The 22,929-nt window shown below is 37.1% G+C and overlaps 1 protein-coding gene and 1 pseudogene across 3 annotated transcripts in view; one reads left to right on the forward strand and one right to left on the reverse strand.

The window, feature by feature from the left end:
• GOLM2 (golgi membrane protein 2) overlaps window positions 1-22,929 on the forward strand; it is a 131,895-nt gene that overhangs the window by 79,886 nt on the left and 29,080 nt on the right. For all 3 annotated transcript variants that reach the window (XM_004466752.4, XM_004466753.4, XM_023591228.3), the window contains exons 7-8: window positions 10,252-10,347; window positions 11,315-11,485. In XM_004466752.4, coding sequence (XP_004466809.2) covers window positions 10,252-10,347; window positions 11,315-11,485 — 267 coding nt within the window. The remainder of the gene's footprint in view (window positions 1-10,251; window positions 10,348-11,314; window positions 11,486-22,929) is intronic.
• Window positions 19,072-19,777, reverse strand: LOC139438192 (large ribosomal subunit protein eL19-like; annotated as a pseudogene).

Here is a 22,929-nt window from a genome sequence, read left to right on the forward strand (position 1 = left end):
TTTCTTGGGCATCTTTTTTACTGCCTATAGGACTGGCATAAGCTGGTTTCCTTTGTTTCTGTTTAACTCGGGAGTGGGAGACTGAGGCAGTAGGCTGCCAGGTTACATTAATCAATATTTTCTTCCTTTATGTGAAAACTAAACTAATCTTCGTTTCTTACACTAACATAGTTTATTATAATATCTTGCCACCAAGGAATTCCAGAGTTAGGGTAAAAATGAAAGAGGAGTACAAGAAGTCATAGAGATACTGTCTTGACCATTTTTTGACATAGTTGTTCTTATGAAATGTCTTACATTTCTTTCACACATGAACCACTTTAGCAAGACACAAGTCCTATGTTGCCTCTTCTGCTTGCTTTAACAAAAAAACACAACTATTTCTATTAGAATTCATAGGAATGAATAATACTTCTTCTGGTAGGATACCAACAAATTCATATTTAAGTTTTAAAATATTAACTTACCATATTAACTTGCATAATAGTTGAAGCACTATAGTTTGGTATTGGGGAAAACACCAAAAATGTATGCATTTTGTGTGAATTTAGTGTTGTTGTTGTTTTTTAATGGCAACTGACAGTATTTATTAAAATAGTTGGCTTAAACATCTGCAATGGTGACTTCATCCTCTATTCCTGGCTCAATACTGATGGAAGTAATTTCCTTAACAATCTCAGAAGGACTGTGCAGGTCAGGGAGTCACTTGTGGATCCTCATCTGAAAATGATCCCAAGTCTTTGAACGTTCACCACAAGAAGTTTCCCTTGTAGTGATTCTTAGTCTTGATAGGCATCTGAACCGGTCTTTTACTTTTAGATTCTTTTCCTTTGTGCCTCTAATCAAGTCAGCACATACCTTCTCCAGAGACTTCAAATTGGAGCTGCTCAGGGTGATTCTAATGTGGTGAATTGCTACCTCTGGTTCCACAGGTGTCTTTCCGGTGTCCTTAAAAGCCATTGTGGGAAGCAGATTTGGCCCAATGAATAGGGAGTCCACCTACCACATGGGAGGTCCAAGGGTCAAACCCAGGGTCTTCTCACCATGTGATGAGCTGGCCCACACACGGTGCTGATATGCGCAAGGAGTGCCATGCCATGCAGGGGTGTCCCCCCGTAGGGGAGCCCCATGCGCAAGGAGTGTGCCCTGTAAGGAGAGCTGCCCAGCGTGAAAAAAGTGCAGTCTGCCCAGTAATGGCACCACACACATGGAGACCTGACGCAGCAAGATGATTCAACAAAAAGACATAGATTCCGGGTGCTGCTGACAAGAATCCAAGCGGATACAGAAGAATACACAGCGAACCAACACAGAGAGCAGACAACTGGGGGGGGGGGGCGGGGAAGGGGAGAGAAATAAATAAAAAATAAATCTTAAAGCCATTGCTGTGATGTGGCTCCCTGACTGACTTGTTCCTCAGCGAGAATAACAGTGGTAAGTCAGGAGGACCAGGGAGCTGAAGCATGGCTGCTAGAGCAACCGCATTTTCTTCAAAAAGCTAAATTTAGTTCAGTTTTTTTCTTGTTTTAAAGATTTATTTTCTTTCTCTCCCCTCCCCCCCTCCATTGTCTGCTCTTTGTGTCCACTTGCTGTGTATTCTTCTGTGTCCGCTTGTACCCTCAGTGGCACCAGGAAGCTGTGTCTTTTTTTTGTTATGTCATCTTGCTGCATCAGCTCTCTGTGTGTACAGCGCCCCTCTTGGGTGGGCTGCGCTTTTTCCACACAGGGCGGTTCTCCTTGCAGGGTGCACTCCTTGCGCATGGGGCACAGCATTCCTTGTGTGTGGCAGCTCTGCGTGTGGGCCAGCTCACTACACGGGTCAGGGTGCCCTGGGTATTGAACCCTGGACCTCCTATATGGTAGGTGGACGCTCTATCAGTTGAGCCACATCCGCTTCCCTAAATTTAATTTTATTGCCTAAAACGTCTGTATATGTAGGCACTGTCTATAGGAATGGCATATTAGAGGCTTTTCCTCTGGATTACTTTTTTAACCTCTTTAAACTGTTGGTGCTTCTCTTTTAAAATCATTACTATAACAGTTATCCTTAATTATTTAGACAAGTATTTTGAGTACAAAGATTATTTTGATTTAGTAACTGGTGAAAAAAATTTGAACTATGTGGTCAGTCAGGTACAAACACAAAGGAAAACTATGTCATATCTCTGACTTGAGCTCCTATCCTAGCATGGTGTCTTGTACAAGGCAGGGTCTCAGTAAATGTTTATGATTGAATTATCAAACTATCCTTATTGACTTTGGAGTCAAATTGCTTAGATTCAAACCCTGCCTCTATTTTTTTTTTTTAATTTATTGATGTATATCACTCATACATAAACATATGTAAATAATAAGTGTATAGTAATAGTTGTGAACTTACAAAACAAACATATATAACATCATACAGAACTCTTGTACCTCACCCCACCACCAATACCTTGCATTGTTATTATAAACATTTTTAGCTAATGATTAAAGAGCATTGTCAAATATTACTACTAACCAAAGTATTTTCCCCCAACCCACCCATTATTATTATTATCTTTATATCATTTATATAGGAACATACATAAACCATAAGTGTATAGTAAAAGTTGTGAACTTACAAAGCAAAATGCATAACATCATACAGGGGTCCCATCCATCAACCCTCCACCAACACCTTGCATTGTCATGAGACATTTCTTACAAATTATGAAAGAATGCTGTCAAAATCTTATTACTAATTATAGTCCGTATCTTATATTTGGTGTACTTTCCCCTTAACCCACTCTATTATTACTTTTTAAATATATTTTTTTATGATAGAAATTGTAGACTTATAAAACAATCATGCACATGTACAGAATTCCCAAATAACAACCATCTATCAACACACCACACTGTGGTGGAACATTTGTTAGAGATAAGATTAATATCTCATTGTTACCATGTCCATAGTGTACATTTGGCACACATTTTCCTTACTGTCCCATTACTAACACAGTACATCTTTGGCATAGATGCAAAAATATTATATTATTACTACTAACTACAGTCCATAGGTTACTCCAGTTGTATCTTTCCCATGCTTCTCCACATTCCCACCACCCTGCAATAGTGATATAAATTTGCTGTAGCTAACAAAAGACATTCTTGCATCTGTACCATCAACCACAATTCTCATCCACCTCTTGGTTTACTGTGCTATTCAGTTCCTAGATTATTCTCTAGCATTCTGTCAATTGACATTTACATACCTAGATTATCGTTTTCAACATATCCCCATTTATAAACTAGCTGTTACTGTGTTACCATCCACTCTATACATTTCCACACTTTTACAGTAAAGTTAATTAAAACTTCTACATACATTAAACATTAGTAGTCCATCTCAGTCCTCCTCTTATCTCCTTTAAGAATCCACCACTTACCACCAGGTCTTAAAGCTACTTTTCTATAATTTTTTCTACTAGCTTTATGGTTCTTGCTTTTATTTTTGGGTTTTTGATCCATTTTGAGTTAGTTTTTGGATAAGGTGTGAGATAGGGGTCCTCTTTCCTTCTTTTGGCTATGGATATCCAGTTCTTCCAGCACCATTGGTTGAAAGGACTGTTCTGCCCGAGCTTTGTGGATTTGACAGGCTAGTCAAAAATCACTTGACCATACATGTGAGGGTCTGTTTCTGAACCATCAATTTGTTTCCATTGGTCTATATGTCTGTCTTTATGCCAGTACCATGCTGTTTTTTTTTTACCACTATAGCTAGGTAATATAAAATCTAGAGATGAGAATTCTCTTTTCCTTTTTAAGATGTTTTTGGCTATTCAGAACACCTTATCCTTCCAAATAAATTTGATAATGGTGTTTTCAATTAAAAAAACGCTGGTAGAATTTTTGTCAGGATTGCATTGAATCTGTATATCAATTTGAGTAGAATTGACATCTTAATGACATTTAGTCTTCCAGTCTGTGAGCATGGAATGTTCTTCCAGTTATTTAGGCCTTTTTTTATTTCTTTTAACATTGAGTTTCAGTTTTCTTAATCCAGGTGCTTTAAATCGTTAGTTAAGTTTATTCCTGACTATTTGAGTTTTACCTGTCACATTTTATTTTAACTACTCTTTTGGCACTTTTAGTTACTTTTATTGATACAGTCGTCATTTCTAGACTCTCTTCTAGGCCTCTTTCTCCTGTCTTTTCTTTTCAGGGTCTAGCATACCCTTTAGAATTTCCTAAACATCTGTTGTCTTGGTTAGAAATTCTCTCAGTTTCTGTTTATCTGTGAATATTCTAAACTTGTCCTCATTTTGAAAGACAGTCTTGCTGGATATAAGATTCTTGGCTAGAAGTTTTTCTCTTATAGTATCTTAAATATATCATACCACTGTCTTCTTGCATTCATGGTTTCTGAATGCAACAATGATATATTGGGCATTCATTATATGATACGCATTGCTTTTCTCTTGCTGTTCTCAGAATTCTCTCTTTGTCTTTGGCATTTGATATTCTGATGAGTATGTGTCTCATACATATGGAGTTAGTTTATTTGGATTTCTTCGGAAGGGAGCATGTTGTGCTTTTTGGACATGGATATCTATGTCCTTAATAGAGTTGGGAAATTTTCTACCTTTATTTCTTCAAATATTCCTTCTGCCCCTTTTCCTTTCTCTTCTCCTTCTGGGACACCCATGACATGTATGTTTGCATGGCTTTTGCTGTCATTTAGTTCCCTGAGACCTTGTTCAATTTTTTCCATTCTTTTCTTCATCTGTTCTTTTCTTTGTTCACTTTCAGAGGCCATTTCTTCAAGCTCACCAATCCCTTCTTCTGCCTCCTCAAATCTGCTATTACATGATTCCAGTGTTTTTTAATTTCATATATTGCACCTTTCATTCTCATATGTTCTGCTATTTTTCTCTGTATACTTTCAAATTCTTCTTTGTGCTCATCCAGTGTCTTCTTAATAGCCTTAATCTCCTTAGCCATCTCATTGAATTTGTTAAGGAGATTTTTTTAACAGCTATGATTAGTTGTCTCAACTCCTTTATGTCATCTGGAGGCTTATCTTGTCCCTTTAACTGGGCCGTAGCTTCCTGTTTCTTGGTGTGGATTGTAATTTTTTGCTGGTGTCTTGGCATCTGGCTTACTGGAGTATTTATTCTGGGTGTAGTTTTTCTTTTTAGTTTAGGGCTTCCTGCCATTTCCCCCTAGCTGGTTGTGCAGTAGGAGCCAAGGATGTAGTTGGTGCTATAAGCTGTGGAGGCTCAAGCTGCCCTCATTACTCCAGGGAGCGATGAAGTTTCTCCCAACTTTCTCCTTTGCCCAGGGTGTGGGGGGGGTGGGGGTGGGTGGGTAGGGACAGAGTCACAGCTATGTGGAATAAAACAAGTTGTGCAAGTCTAGACTGTAGTTGCCCAGAGAGACTGATGAAGCTTCACACCTGTTTTTCCCCTGCCTGATGCAGGAGTGGAGCTGCAGGTGTGAGCAGCAGTCTAAGCAATATGGGTCCAAGATGACCACAGTTGGCGCAGTTGACTTCTGATTATTCAGTCTGTGCCAGCCAAATGTACCTGCAGTTACCTGGATAGGCTGGTGCATGACCTGCTAGACTCCTCCCTGCCAGAGGCGGGGCTGAAGCCTAGGCTAGGACTGCAGCCGATTTGGGTGAAAGAAACCGGTTCCTACTGTCACTGTGATTTTTGGTCAGCCCAGCTTCCCTTCATGCTGGGGACGGAGTCAAAATGGCAGCTATCAGCCTCTTTCCAACTTGGATGGGTTCAAACTTTAGCTGTTCTTAGGGTTATACTTTAGCCAGCTGAATTTACTAATTAGTAGCTGAAATCGGTGGCCAACCTTCTCTTCCCCTACCTCTGTTTTTGGGGAAATGGAGCTTCAAATTCCAGCCACACAATAGCTCCTGGGGTGGTTTGTGCTGCCAAAGTAGGGTGATCACTGGTCTCCACAACATAGCCTGTAATTTTCCAGAGAGGCTGGCGCAGGTACCCTAAGCTTCCTTCTTTGCCAGAGGTGGGGCTGGGTCTTATGCTAGAGCTGCCATTGGCCTGGATAGAAGGAAGCTGGTGCCTATCAGCACTGTTATTTTTTTCCCACCCTACTTTCCCTCATGCCTTGCGCTGAGGTAAGATGGCAGCTAGTGGCCTCTTTCTGAATAGGACATGTTCAAACTTTAGCTCTTCCTAGGATTATACTTTAACTTGGCTGAATTTATTCATCAGTAGCTAAAGTTGGTGTCCAGTCCTCTCTCCTCCCCCATGTTTGGGAAGTGGAGCTTCCAATTCCAGCTGCAGAATAGCTCCTGAGGCAGCTTGTGCCTCCATCAAAAATGGGCACCGGCTTCCATGGCATGGAACACTCTACTTATGAATCTTCTCTGCAAATGGGCATTCTCCTCCTTCCATTCCTTCAGGGATGTTACACGATTCTCTTCTGTTCTCCTGGAGCCCCCAAACAGGTGCTTCAGATAGCTCCAGGTAGCTCTGGGTATTTACTAACTGCCCTGTAGCAGGAGCTGATTCTAGGAGCTCCTTACTCCGCCCACCTTCTGGTTGTCCCTTCTCTGCAAATTTATAAATGCCCCTTTTAATCTAATTTTGTTCTACCTATCTAATCATTTCTCTGCCTCCAAACAATCACCTTGTTCTTGAGCAGAAGATATTTTTTTATGAAGCTAAGGACATGAATGATCATTTCTTGTTTAGTAATGGGAGCACCTCTCTTTGTTTTCTAGTTTGTGTAGTACTGGCATCGGCTAGGGTCCCACAGTGATGAGCAAATTTGTAGACTGTGACTGACTTATTTTTCAGGATGTATCTACAACATTAGTATCCTGAGTCTGTTACCAAATCAAAATTGCATTGTTGAGTAAGCCCATCCCATGGACAGTGAAACACTTCAGGGCCCTGTCTCCTTCACAGGAGCTTTAAACAACCAGGAGACACTGGTTTCTCAAAGCTCTAGAAAACATTTAAAAGACTGTAGAAACAGGGTGAATGAATACTGGTTCAAGGAAAAGGATATCTTAAGAGTTGTAGGATCTCTAGGGAGTTGAGGTGGCTCAAGCAATTGAGCGTCTCTCTCCCCCATGGGAGGTCCCAGGTTTGGTTCCCAGTGCCCCCTAAAGAGAAGAGAAACAAACACAGAGAGCACACAGCAAATGGACAGAGAGCAGACAGCGAGCGCAAAACAACTGGGGGGTGGGGGTGGGATAAATAAATAAATAAGAAAAAGACTTTCTTTAAAATAAAATAAAGCTGTAGGATCTCGTGATACCCTGGCTGGCCCTCTCACACCCCTCACCAATTCAGCACAGAGCTGGCTCAGGCTCCCAGTGTAAATACATGATCCAAAAGGGGCAAAATTGCTCTCAGTCACATGCAAGGAGCATGTATACCTGGCACAATCTGTCTGGTGGTGGCCTGAGGAACTCACTGTCCTTGAACTTGCCCAGCATATAAAAGGCAGTTCACATTGTGCTCCTAAAGAACACTGCGGAACAGTCAAGTCATGTTCCCTAAGGCAAGAGATTGCTGGCTGTAGAACGTATAAGTGCAGTGCCTGATACCACAAGAAAATTGACTCATAGGAAAGAGGGGATATGTATATGTTTTGTAATGGGGAAATTCCCAAGGCCATATACATAAACCCAAGACAAAACACATGTACAGAAAGAATCAGGGAGCCACCTACAAGCTATTCTCTAAAATTGTATGGATAATCCCTGAAGAAGAACACTTGCAGTGGTCAATCTGGGAAAGTTTCTTCCTTTTTTTCCTTTTTTCTTCTTTTGGTTAGGTCCTGGAAATCAAGGAAAGCTCTTATTATACTAGCTGGATACAAGCTTAAGGAACAGAAGCTCCATAGTCTAACACACATCATTAAAATATCAAGGTTTCAACAAAAAATTACAAAATATACAAAGAAACAGGAAGTGATGGCCCAGGCAAAGGAAAAATTAAAGAATTAGAAACCATCAATGCAGAGAGCCAGACCTGGGATATGCCAGAAAAGACTTTTTAAAAAATGGTCTTAAATATGCTCAAAGAGCTAAAGGAAAACATGGACAAAAAATTAAAGGATATCAAGATTTATCCTTGGGGAGATGGGAAAGTTTTAGTGATGGAAGATGATGAGGCTACCACAATTAGTGAATGTGGCTAATCCCACTGAATGGTATGCTTGGGAATGATGGAGATGGGAAAGTTTATGTTGTATATGTTTCCACAATAAAAAAAAGAAAGAAAAGAAAGAGCAACTAAAGAGACAATAACAATTAAAGGCAGTAGATGATTCTGGATGGGATCTAACAAGGAAAGAGAGAAGGCTCAAAAGGACATTATTGGGACATATGAAAAAATTGGAATACAGACTATAAATAATGTTAAATTACTTGAGCTTGATAACTGTACTTAAGGTGGATACATAAGTAAATATCCTTCTTAGGAAATGTATGTGGCAGTGTTAAGTGTTTGAGGAACACATATATAAAACTTATACTCAAGTGTTCAGAAAATGGATGAATAAATAGACAAATGGGTAGACTGACAGATGGAGGTAGATAGATAGATAGATAGATAGATAGATAGATAGATAGATAGATAGATAGATAGATAGATAGATAGGAGTGGAGGGAAGGAAAAAGCAAATATGGCAAAATATGTAAAATATGTGGATCTGGGTTCCTGGGGGGACAGGGGTATGTTGAAATTCTCTGTATGTGTTGTGTATTATTTTTGTAACTGTTCTGTAAGTTTGAAAGTATTTCAAACTTAAAAGCTTAAAATAAATAAATAAATAAATATATATATATATGTATAGTTAAATCTGACAAGGTATTGCTTTTCTAAGACATTAACTTGTTATTTATCTGTTTCATGTGCAGAAATAGGTGTTTGGCATTGGAGTTAAAAATAGGAAAAAGTGGAAACACAGAAAACCTGTAAATTTGAGAGTGTCCTTTCTTAGAATGATCTTTAAACTTCTTGGGTCCTTGAGTTTAGAAATCTATATAATAATAAGAGAAATGCAAGTCTTGAAATAAACTTTGAATATTATAAAAATAATACAAGTATGTTAGTGATGATTGACTAGGCTGTAATGTATTCCCCCCCCCCCCAAAAAAAAAGCCCTCTAATTGCAGTGGCTTAAAACAAGAAAAATTTATTTAGTGCTTATATCACAGTCTGATGAACGTTTAGTTTCTCTCTTCTAAACTGTTCTTTAAGCTGTGACTCCTTCCATTATATGATGACACCATCTTCACATATATCCTCCCAAGTTGCTACAAAAAGGTAAGAGAGATTGTGGGTGATTTGCACAGGAAATGTTATGGCAGACTTGGAAGTGGCATGTTCAGTTTCTTCTACATCCTTTTGGCCAGTATCCAGTCCATGGCCCTTAACTGTAAGGAAAGCTGATTTTCCTTTGTGTCCAGGAAATATATAATAAAATGGGATCACACAGTATAGTTTCCACCACACTAAAGTCTTAGAGAAATAACATGTGCCATAAACTATATCTTATAAATGTCTCTTTTTTTCCTCTCTTTATATATTTTTCTTCTTTCTAGTTTCCTTATTTGCGCTCTTTCTCTTATGTTAAACTGGCCGAGGATGTGGTGGAGTCAATAGTAATGAGTAAAAAAATAATCTCTTTCCCTGTTGCATTCATTTCTTAAGGAAGAGCAGAGTCCCAGTTATAAGTAACACATTCTTATTGGTAAAGCCTTTGCAAAAAGTTAAAATTTTCCACTTCAAAAATAAAATCTCAAGTTGTTGGTTCAGTCATATTTAGATTTTATGTACAATCTGAGCAATTTAGAGTAGCATATTCTTACTGCTTCATCTAATCTGTAAATGTCAATTTTCATATATTGTGTATATTAAAAAAGGCTCACTGTTGAATAGCACTATATCAGAAGAGACTCATTTTTTTATTCATTTGCCAAATCTTTGTTGAGTTCCTATTGTTTAACAGTTATTCTAGATGTTGGGAATATATGGGATAATAAGATGGAGTTCCTACCATTAGGAAGCTTATATTCTTGTCAGATTTATTTGTCATCAAAATCTGTGGTAGATAGCCTGTGTATCAGTCAACATAAATGGATTAGTTACATACCATGTATAAGGACTACAAAATTAGAATAAACATCATAGGATTAACACAACATAAATAGATTCATGATGGTTGGTTTTTAGGAACCATAATATCAATGGGAATAATATAGATCTTTTTTTTTTTTTCTTTTAGCTTTAAAGAAGCCCCCTATTTCAGTTTCTCAACATGAAAGTCATCAAGCATCCCGTCTTCCAACTGGACAACCTCTCTCTCCAAATATGGCTGCAGGTTTGTAATCTTATTCTTAGGATTCCACATGAAAGTCAATTTATTGCTTATGTATTGTTACATAGTGAATAAAGCATGTCATTTACCAGCATAGTGAAATAGTGTTCATTCTTCTAGTTAGTGTTCCATGTTTTTAAATCACTGGTAAAAACTCAGGAGAAATAATAATTTAAAAATACACTTTGTCTAATGTATTGTTAGGCTTCTTCTGAAGAGTAGAATTATTTGTTTTGCCACTCTGGACTATACTCCCTTTTATCTCTGCCACTCTATATAGTCTTCTTCAAAATGTGTTCAAATTTATCTCAGAGGCCTTCTATAAATTACTACCCATTTACATTAAACTCCCTACTTAGTACTAATGAATGTTTCTGTTTGTTTTCCACTGAATACCTATTCAGTTTTGTAGAAATGTTCTCCTGAATTAGGAATTGATATAATTGAAGGGCTGCTTAAAGGAAGTGATGGAAAGAAAAGATATAGGAGTCACAGTGTCATTGGAGTGGAATTGGAATCCAAAGTTAAATTATAATAATCCGAATCAAGGCTTTGATGAGGAAAATTAGGAGGTGTGGGAATTAGAGAGGTTATATCCTGGAGATACTGATAAGAAAGAATAAAGAGTTAACAGTTGCCTCTGTGTTGAAGATGATTTAGAGATTAGAAATTTGAAAATGACTGAATTTTGGAGATTCCTATGACAATATGGATTTTGGAGGGAGGAAAAATGTTAAGTATCATTTTAATCTTTGGGTTTCTACCATATATCTCTTCAGAAAATAGGTTTTTAGTTAGTATAGATGCTCACTTGAGAATGATTACTAAACTTCCCACAGGTAAAATCACATTTGTCATAAAATTTGATAAAATTAAAATAAAGATTAAAAAGTGTCTTAGCTTTTCTAAATCAGGTCTTGTGAAGTTCTTCTATAAAATATGACCTTAATTTGATGTTTTTATGCCATAGATTCACAAATGAACCACAATCGAAACCCTGGTACTTCAAAACAGATACTTTCCAATTCTCGCCAGCATTTAGTTCCAGGCCCAAACTTGGAAAATGAACCCAGAATTCAAACAGATATGCTAAAGCAGGATACCAAGGATAGAGTTGGTGATTTCCATAAGTTGAAGCAAAGTAAGAATCAGTTGATGACTATTATATTAAAAAATTTTCTTTAAATATAATTGTTTACAAGTATGAATTAAAGTATTCATTGTCATAATCTCTAACTAGTAAATGTGTAGTAAAGTTATATGCATATAAAGAGAAACTATGAGGGTGGTAAAATTTAAAAGAAATGTTTATAAACAGAAACTATTTTAAAGAAGACTTTTAAAAGTTCATATTCTCCAGTGATAAGTAATAAATTTCAGGTGAGTTGATTTTTTAAAAAATGCTCTTAGTTCTTATGACTGTAGACTTCTTTAGAGAAGTAAGAAAAAATGTATTTTCTTAGGCTAACGAATGAAAACTTTTATAGGAGGGAGGGAAGATATATAGTTTTGAAAAATTTGACATTCTGAGAGAAATGTAGACCAGGGTACACCATCATAGTGGAAGGCTCAGTATTGCTTCGTTTCCCACTCTCCCCGACTGCAGTTTGCTTTATCTAGGTGGCAGGAACAAAACAAACAAATTGCACAAATTCATATTGCTGTGTGATGAAGTATGGCTGCTTAATCATTTCAGAGGTATTGACTTTGATAAATGGATGATGCCTTTTAACCTACATAGTTCTCTAAATTGTGGACTCTCAGGAAGTATATAAAAATTTTTTTGGTAGGTAAGAGAAGAATTTGGGGCAGGAGCATGCCCCTGAGGATCAGCTCCCTTAAATTGCTTTTCATTGCTTGTGCTTGTTATGGCTTCTTCCCTTCTTCAGCTTCTGAACAGACAGAATTTCTAATAGCTCCAGTTTGTGTTTCTTTGTTTTTTAATATGATGGCTTCTGTGGTAGCAACTGTTCAGACTAGTATTTAGGCAGTTATTTGTACACAGGTTGCTTGTAGTGTGAGAACTACATAGCATTAACATTTGTCAATTTATTCAAGGTATTTTTGGTGCTCTTTTAGCAGTTATTTATATTTCTGCTTATATATGTTTCATTGATTTGCCTACCTTTATATTTTAAAGCATATCTAGTGTATTTTAACTAAAATATTGTATGAAAAGTGGTTTTATTTATGAGAATATCACTAAGTTTTAAATATGGTGTAAAAATATTTCAAAAAAACTCTGTTAGGACATTGTCCTGAAAACTTAAAGTAAAGGTATAACAAAATGTAATATCTTAATTTGATCACTTAAGATTTGCTTCCAAGTTTATAGTTTATCTCATAATTTTTTTTTGTTGCTTTACCTGTGTGTGTGTGTATATATATATATATATATATTTTTTAATAAATATATATATGTATTTTTTTTTAACCAATCCTTGGGTAAAGTTACTTTCTGTGACTTATTATTTTCAAAAGAACCTATTGAGTTTTAAACCCTCTAAATTCTTTTCCATTTATTGTTAAAGTATATATAGAGTTGAAAGCCATGCATACATTATTTTGTGGCTTACTTTTTGGACATTATTTCTTAATATATATTTTTAATAAGAATTAAGTTGATGGTCCTGTGTGTTTCATTCCTTGAATACATTTTTTACTATCAAATAGTTGCATACTGGGGAGCTGGTATGGCTCAGTGATTGAGTGCCTGCTTCCCATGTATGAGGTCCTGGGTTCAATCCACGGTACCTCCTAAAAAGAAAAGTTACATACTTGTCATTTAAAATATACATATGCAGATATATACGTGTGTGTGTGTGTGTGTGTGTGTGTGTGTATTCTGTATGCTTAGGCAATAGTAAAGAGTTCACTTAGCTGTTCTGTTATTGAATATTTAGATTATTTCCTGTATTTCTCATTTTAGTTGTCAAGACTACGGATATCTTTCTTTTGAATTATTTCTCGTTTCTTCTACTTTGACTGTGTTATAGTTCCCAAACTGAAATTACTAGGTTAAAACACTTGGCTAGTTTTATATCTCCTGGTACCTATTGTCAGCTTGTTCTCTAGAAGTTTTACAGTGTCACTGGAGATCTGTTTCCCTAAGGCCTAGCCAAAGTCATTTTGATTTCCTTTATAAGGTATTTAGAATATTAAAAGATGTTTTAATAAATACTTTCTGGTGGTCTATTTTTATGTGAGGGATTTTACTGTAGTTACTTCTTGGTTTATAATATGTATATCAGTTTTGACCACATAGACTAACAACTTTGGAGATTGTTCCTATATACCTGTATCAGGTGTTTACATAATTCAGACAGCAAACTTTCGTAAATTACTTTTGTCATAGTTTTCCTCTTCTTGTTGCCTTTCCTGATATGAGATTTTATCATGTTTCATCATGTAAAAACTTTTTTAAAATTATTTTCTCTATTATGGCAAAATACATGTAAAAATCACCAAAGTGTACAATTCAGTGGCATTTATTACATTGACATTGTTGTGCAACGTTACCAGCATCTAACTAGATGCAACTGCAGAACATTTTGATCACCTCAGAAGAACCTTGTATTCATTAAGAAGTCACTCCCAATCTCCTCACTACCTGCACTAATCGTTTTCTGTCCCCTTGGATATGCTTATTCTGGATATTTCATATAAAGAAATCATGTAATATGTTGCCTTTTCTGTTGGCTTCTTTTACTTAGAAAATATTTTAAAGATTTATCCTTGTTGTAGCATGTGTCAGTACTTCATCCTTTTTAATGGCTAATATAATAAATATTGTATTGTATAGATAAACCACATTTTATATATCCATTCATGTTGATGGACGTTTGAGGTGTTTCTGCTTTGGGCTATTATGAATAGTTCTGCTGTGAACATTCATGTACAAGCTTTTGTTTGAAAACCTGTTTTCATTTCTTTATGGTATGTACTTAGGAGTGGAATTTTTGGTCATATGTAAATCTTTTTTTTTTTTTGAAGATTTGTTTATTCCCCCACCCTCTTGTTGTTTTGCACTTGCTGTCTTCTTTCTCTGTCCCTTTGCTGTGTGTTCTTCTATGTCTGCTTGTCTTCTCTTTAGGAGGCACCGGCAACCAATCCTGGGACCCTTCGGAGTGGGAGAGAGGCACTCAGTTTCTTGCACCACTTTAGCACCCTGGTCTGCTGCATCTCTTATATTGTCTCTCCTGTGTGTCTCATTTAGTTGTGTCATCTTGCTCCTCTAGCTTTCCATGCAGGCCAGCACTTCTGTGTGGCCTGCACTTCTGCACAAACCAGCACTCCTGCACAGGCCAGCACTCTGCATGGACCAGCACTCTGTGTGGGCCAGCACTCACCTGGGCCAGCTCTCTGCTCAAGCCAGCTCGCCATATGGGCCAGCTTGCCTTCACCAGGAGGCCCCAGGAATCGAACTGTAGACCTCCCATATGGTAGATGGGAGCTCAGTTGCTTCAGCCACATCTGCTTCCCTGTAATTCTGTGTTTAACTTTTTGAGGAACTACCAAACTGTTTTCCACAGTACCTGTACAATTTTACATTCCCACCAACAATGAAAAATGTTCCTGTTTCTCCACATCCTAACACTTGTTATTTGCAGTTTTTTGTTTTTTTTTAATAATAGCTGTACTAATGGGAATGAAGTGTTATTTCATTGTGGTTTTTTGTTTTATTTTTGTTGTTGTTGTTTGTTATTGTTGTTTTTGTTGTTGAAGGTATAAGGCCAGGGATTGAATCCAGGACCTTGAATGTGGAAAGCCAGCCCTCAACCACTGAACTACACTGGCTCCTCATTGTACTTTTGATATGCATTTTCCTAGTCACTAATGAAGTTGAACATTTTTTTCATGTGCTTCATGGCCATTTGTGTATTTTCTTTGGAAAAATATCTATTCAAGTCCTTTGCCCACTTTTTATTTTGAAAGATTTATTTTTATTTATTTCTCCCCCCTCATTGTTTACACTCTCAATCTGCTCTTTTTTTTTTTTTTTAGGAGGCACCAGGAACCAACCGAACCCAGGGCCTCCATGTGGGAGGGATGTGCCTAATTGCTTGAGCAACTTCCATTCCCTATTTGTTATGTCTCTCACTGTGTTTCCTCTCTGTGTCTCTTGGTTGTATCAGCTCATCTTGTCATCTTTGTCATCTTGTTGTGTCAGCTCACCACTTCAGTCTGTCCCATCAGCTCGCTGTCTTACTCCTCTTCTTTAGGAGGCAGCAGGAACCAAATCTGGGAACCACCCCCACATGTGGTAGGCGGGAGCCTAGCTGCTTGAGCCACATCCATTTCCCTGCCCACTTTTTAAATAGGCTGTTTGTCTTTTTGTTGTTGAGCTATAAGAGATCTTTATATATTCAGGATACTAGATCCTCATCAGGTACATTTGCAAATGTTTTCCCCCATTCTGTGAGCTGTCTTTTTCACTCTATTAATAATGCCCTTTGAGGCATAAAAGTTTTTAATTTTGATAAAATCCAATTTATCTGTCTTTCATTGCTTGTACTTTTATATATAAAAAACACAAAAAATCCAACATGAACATATGAATACATATGTTTTCTTCGAGAATTTTCTTTTAACAGTTTCTTCTAAGAGGTTTCTCTTAGAGTTTCTTAATTTTAGCTCTTATATTTAGGTATTTTGTTCATTTTGAGTCAATTTTGTTTATGATGTGAGGTAAGAGTCCAAATTTATTCTTTTATATTTGGATATCTGGTTTTCCTGACATCATTTGTAAAGAGATTATTTCTCCGTTGAATGGCCTTGGCACCCTTTTTGAAAATCAGTTCACCATAGATATATTGGTTCATTTCTGGACTCTTAGTTCTATTCTGTAGATCTGTATGCCTATCCTTAATCCAGTATCACATTGTTTTTTTATTAGAGAAGTTATGGGTTTACAGAACAATCATGCATAAAATACAGGATTCGCATACATCACCCCACCACCAATACATTGTATTGTGTGGAACATTTGTTACAGTTGATGATAGCACATTTTTATAATTGTACTATTAAAGTCTGTGGTTTAACTTAGGGGTCACTGTGTAGTGTAGTTCCATGGATTTAAAAAAAATTTTTTTTAATTGTTGCTATATATGTAATCTAGCATTTCCCCCCTTTAATCATATTCAGATAGATATTTCAATGCTGTTAATTGCATTCAAAATGTGATGCTACCCTCACCACCATCCATTACCAAAATATTTTCATCATTCCAAATAGGAACCTTGTACATTTTAAAGCCTTAACTTCCCATTGCCTATCCCTACCCCTTTCCCTGGATACCTATATTCTATATTCTTTTTTTTTTCTTAATTTCTCCTCTCTTCCTCTCCCGTTGTCTTCTCCCTGTGTCCATTCGCTGTATGTTCTTCTTTTGCCCTCTTGCATTCTTGTCAGTAGCACTGGGAATCTGTGTCTCTTTTGTGTTGTCATCTTGCTGCATCAGCTCTCTGTGTGTGCGGTGCCACTTCTGGGCAGGCTGTGATTTTTTCACATGGGGCGGATCTGCTTGCAGGGCGTACTCCTTGCGTGTGGGGCTACCCTACGTGGGGGACACCCCTGTGTGGCATGGCACTTCTTGCGTGCATCAGCACCATGCATGGGCCAGCTCACCACATGGGTCAGGAGGCCTTAGGTTTGAACTCTGGACCTCCTATGTGGTAGGCGGATGCTCTATAAGTTGAGCCAAATCTGTTTCCCCCTGTATTCTATATTCTGACCCTGTTTGCTAATTCTGATTGTTTCAAATCAATGATATCATATATTATTTGTCCTTTTGTGTTTGACTTATTTCACTTTGCATAATATCTTCAAGGTTCGTCCATATTGTCACATGCATCAGGTAGGACTTCATTCCTTTTTACAGTTGAGTAATATTCCATTGTATATCTATATCACATTTAATTTATCCATTCATTGGTTGATGGACACTTGGATTGCTTCCATCTTTTGGCAATTGTTAATAAAGCTACTATGAATATTGGTGTGTAAATATCTGTTCAAGTCCCTGCTTTCAGTTATTTTGGTTATATACCTGGTAGCAGAACTGCCAAGTCATATGATAAGTTTTATACTTATCTTTTTGAGGAACAGCCAAACTGTCTTCCACAGCAGCAACATCAGTTTACATTGCCACCAGCAATGAATGAGTGTTCCTATTTTTCTATATCCTCTCAAGTTTATTTTCCTTTTTTTTAAAATAGCAGCCATTCTAAGAGCTGTGAAATGGTATCTTATTGTAGTTTTTATTTTAAAGTTTTAAGCCAGAAAATACGTTGGATTTTGTTAAATGTCCTCTTAGAATTTATAAATCTATGTTTTTCTGTCTTTCCTGTTTATGTGCAAAAATGTATTATTAGTGGCAAACGAATGTGGCTCAAGCGATTGGGCTCCGTCTAACATTTAGAGGGCCCCAGATTCAACCCTGAGGCTTACTGATAAAGGCTTGCTCGCTCACACCATGGAGAGGTGTTGCAGCAAGATGATGCAATAAAGGGAGACACAGAGGAGAGGCAGTGAGAGATGCAGCAGACTAGGAAGCTGAGGTGGCTTAAGCAATTGAGTGCCTCTCTGTGACTCTGGAGGTCCCAAGATTGGTTCCCAGTGCCTCCTATAGAGAAGACAAGCAGACACAGAAGAATGCGCAGTGAAAGGACACAGAGCAGACAGCAAGCACAGGCAGCAAGGTGGGAGTGGGGGATAAAATAAATAAATCTTAAAAAAAAAAAATCATTAGTACTCTTGTGTTTTTTCAACCTTGCTTTCCAAGGCTGAATACTATTTAGTCATAAAGAAAAAAAATTTTTTCCAAAGATTTATTTTTTAAAAAATTTATTCCCACCCCCCTCATTATTTTGCTCTTGCTGTCTGCTCTCTGTGTCCATTTGTTGTGTGCTCTCTGTGTCTGCTTATCTTCTCTTTAGGAGGCACCGGGAACCAAACCTGGGACCTCCAGTGTGGGAGAGAGGTCCTCAGTCACTTGAGCCATCTCAGCTCCCTGCTTTGTTGTGTTGAGTCATATCTGCTTCCCAAGAAAAATTATTTTTAAGTGGAATTTTATCAATGCTTGTGTGAGATTTTCTTTATTTTCTTCTTCTTTGGTTTTATCTTTTTCAAGTTTTGATATAAAAATCTTAATTGTCTCAAAAATTTCCATATAAACGAATTATTTGAAATAAACTTAAGTGCAAGAAACCTTTAGAGATAATCTAAAAGCTTGCTAATATTCAAAGTATATAGGTCAGTGGACCAGAAGTATCTGTATTACCTGGGTGATTGCTAAAAAGATTGCAGGCCTTACTCTAAGTCTTATTTGTATACACATTAAAGTTTGACACTCTGCTTTAATGTGATCCCCTCATTTTACAGAGAAGAAAAATTGGATCCAGAGACAGTTGACTTAAGGTAAACAGTCGAATGACTGAGGACCATTTTCTTGGTCCCCTATTTCCCAGTTCACTGCCCTTTTCATTGTGTTGCCCCACCTTTCCTATACTTTAGAAATTTTGAAAAAATTATTTGGTGACTCTGTCAGAGCCAAGTATCTTTTGCCTGTAATATAAAAGAAAAATTCTTCAGTATTTCCTTTTCTGGTTCCATTTCTAGAAAAATTCTATTTATACTTTAAAACCTGCTTGCTGATACCTACTTGATAAGGTCCTTCCTCATATCCTTTCTATCCTTGACCACGTCAGTCACGCCCTTCTCATACTACTTCAATCCACTGAACATATTTTCGTTGGTATAGATGCCACATTCTTTTGTAATTAGCTGTTTATATATCTCTTCTCTATTTTTTTTAAAGGCTTGTGTTTTATTGAATGATTGATCTATATAATTGCTGAGGCCACAATGTGCAGATAAGAGAAGGGGAGCTTTATTTATTGATCTCTCCTCCTTTGACAGAATCTTGATAATCTCCTTCTTGGCCTGGAGTCCCTCTTTAGGAACTTGCGTGCCTCCTTAGTCTTGAACCTGCGGGCCTCAGCCTGGTCAGCCAGGAGCTTCTTTTGGCCTTGTCTGCCTTTAGCTTGTAGATATATTCCATGAGAATCTTCAGGTACAGGCTGTGATACATATGGCAGTCAGTCTTCTTAGATTCATGGTGTCTTCTGAGCAGCCAGCACAGAATTCTCATCTTCCTCATCCAGGTTACCTTCTCAGGCATGCGAGCATTAGCAGTATCCTTTTGCTTACCTATCCCCATATGCCTGCCCTTCTGGTGTTTTTCTGGCATTGAGCCTGCAGATGGACAGTACAGGCTTGCAGATGATCAGACCGTCTTTGATCAGCATCTGAATCTGCTGATGGGAGTGGCATTGGCAATTTCATTGATCTCATTAAGGGCCAACCAAACCTTCTTGCCACAGCAGAGGTTGCTGGAGGCAAGCCTCTTCTGAAGCCTGAGCATATTCATATAGAAGTATAAAATTTCCCCATTTTAATTTCTTCTAAAATATATATATTTTTAGGCGGTACCGGGGATTGAACCCAGGACCATGTTCATGGGAAGCAGGCGTTCAAACGCTTCAGCTACATCCACTCCAGTTCTAAAGTTCTTGTCTTGAAATTTTCGTAATACCTTTTTTAAAAATTGTAGTTCGTTAATTATTTAAATTGTATATTTTTCAGTCATTCAACTGTTATTTTTGTCATTTTAAGTTTTCTAATCTGTTTTATATTTTATTTTGGGCTACTTGTGGCTTGTTACTTTATTCCTTTTTTTTAAGTTCTAAGATAAATACATAATTCATCACACTTTTCTTTCTTTCTAATATAATCACTTAAAATTTTTTTATTGAATGCTAGCTAGGCAAAGCATTGTGCATTTATAGCCACAATTTTTGCTCTATTGTTTCGTAGTATTCCCTAAGTTTTTATATATTATATTTCTATTTTTTTGTCTTTATATTTTGCTAATTTATTCAGATTTTGCTCTTTGTTAAGATGCAGTAAGAGCATTTTTCCTATATGGGTTTAGTTATTAATTTCATTTCATCATCTGTATTTAAAATAGTTAAAAGAGAACATTTGGAATAGCAAATAATGGATATGACTGTTAACTAGGGAGATTAAGACATATAGGAAGGGCCAGGCTTCAGTTGAATTTGAAGAATGTGATCTTTTGTTAGGCTAATCTATCTGTTTCTAAGACTTTGTTAAACTAACTTTTGTAGAGATTGAAAACTGTTGTCTGTGGCCATATCCTTCAAACCTATGTTTGGTCCACATAGTGGTTTTGTTGTTGTTGTTGTTTTTAATCATAAATCTTTGTGAATATTTAAGAATCAGGAGAGTTCATATAAAATACCCAATTTCTCAAATCTCTTACATTAGAATATTTGACAGCTATCACTAGAATTGGAACTAAATTATGACTGTTCACTTTAGAATAAGGCTCTTCTATCCAGTTTTCTGTAATGCCTTTCTGACATAATTCATCCATTTATGTTACTTTTCTGATGCCTGTAGGCATTGAACTTTGATCCCTTTCTATAACATAAAAATATAGAAAAGAAATCTTGTAGTTGATCCAGGGCAGGAGCTTAGCTATTTGTAACTCATGGCATGATAAAAAGGTAAATGAAGTTAGGCTAAGCTTGAGAGGGAAATACTAACTGTAAGATTTAGCAAATAAGGAGACATTAGATTGAGAAGAAATACTGAAAAAATGGCAAATGAGATTGTGGTTTTGAGAGAGGCTATAATACATTGAAAACACATTGAAAATGGTAGAGACAGGGCAGTGTTTTCATAATGAGACCTTATTGGTATGTGGAAAATATGAAGTGGGAATAGGAAGTGTCTGATTATATGAAGGAATCTCTTTTTCTGTCCTGCTTGACTGCTTGTGCATCATACAGACAGGAACAGGTATAATTTCCATTTTTACATACCTTCACCTGAGTTTACTTAATCTAGAGGCCAAAGATATATAGAAAGAGATCAACAAGTTCAAAAGGTTGTAGAAGTGTAGAAAGATAATGAATATATAGCACTTGATTCCACAGTTAGAGCCAGTTGAAAATTTTAATGAAAACATGAAAACATTGAATATTAGATATGGGGGGTGGGGGACTAGAATTTATACAGTGATCACCAGAAATGTTTTGGCAGTTTTTACCTTAATGTTTCATATTTATATTGATATATTTATATAGATGAGCATATTTTGTAAGTTTAATTTTGTACTAACACATCGTGCAAAAATGGGTAGAAATTTTTTTTGCCGTATTTGATAGATATATTTGGGTTGGTTTAATTTAAAAAGTAGAATAGCTCTTTCTGCCATCTTGGAGCCTGTGGAGGCCTGCTGGGAACGGGATTTCTAAAACAGCAAATATGTCCGGAAGGCTGTGGTCCAAAGCCACTTGCTGGCTATAAGCTGGGGCTCCGGAACCAGAGGGAGCACACAGCCCTTCTTAAAATTGAAGGCATTTATGCCCAAGATGAAACTGCATTCTATTTGGGCAAGAGATGTGCTTATGTGTACAAAGCAAAAAACAACACAGTGACTCCTGGTGGCAAACCTAACAAAACCACAGTAATCTGGGGAAAGGTAATTTGTGCCCATGAAAATAGTGGCATGGTTCATGCTAAGTACCAAAGCAACCTTCCAGCTAAGGCCATTGAACACCAAATCCGTGTGATGCTCTACCCCTTAAGGATTTAGACTTACCAAAAAGTAAGTAAATAAAATTTTGGGGGGGAAAGAAAGGTAGCATGTAGGCTATATGGCAACACAAAATATACTTTGGGAGGTACTTCAAAATATCCAGGAGGGATACTTAAAAAGAAATAGATGTCCTTCAGAGTAATTGAAAATGAGAATCCGTGAGAGTCCCACTGATCTGCCAGTTAGGAAGGACGTACCATATATATTCAGATATCTTGAATAGAGAAATTATTTATTTCAAATACCAGCCCCATACTCAAAGCCATAAGGACTGTTACTCCAACAGTGGGTGGTGATTGTTGATCAAGCTGCTTTTCTCATATAGGCTCTTTCTTTCCCCTTCCTTTCCCACCCCTCCTGTCCCTCCCCCCTTTTTTTTAATTTTCTTTTTTCATATGGTCTTTTTTAATAGATTGTGCTCCAGAGTAAGTAGCAGCAAGGATTCGTTTATTTAGCAGTGGTTAATAATTCAACATTGGAGAGGCAAGCTAGTGTATCAGAGAGTATAAATAGTTTTCTTTTATATATGGATTTTTTAAAAGTGTTGTTACAACTAATGGTTCAGATGGCTTATTGGACTGACCTTTGACATACCACTCTGATCACACACATAGCAACAATAGATAAAATATAAGAAAGAAAATGCTAAAAGGCTATTCATAAGCTAAAAAACATGCTAAACATTTCTTTGGACCAAAAACAAAGCAAAGATGCAAGATGATGAAAGGGGCTGAATGATTGGGTCTATTGGGATTACGTCTGGAAATGCAGTTTTGCAGGAATTTGGCTTTTTAAGAGCAACAGGACTATAATAGTGTCACTTAAAATGGGTGATGGGAACTAGTCTCGTTGCTTAAAGTCAGAGCCCAATTGTGGCCCCATCTCGCTTGGCA

The sequence above is a fragment of the Dasypus novemcinctus genome, chromosome 3, assembly GCF_030445035.2.
Source record: "Dasypus novemcinctus isolate mDasNov1 chromosome 3, mDasNov1.1.hap2, whole genome shotgun sequence".
Lineage (NCBI taxonomy): Eukaryota > Metazoa > Chordata > Mammalia > Cingulata > Dasypodidae > Dasypus > Dasypus novemcinctus.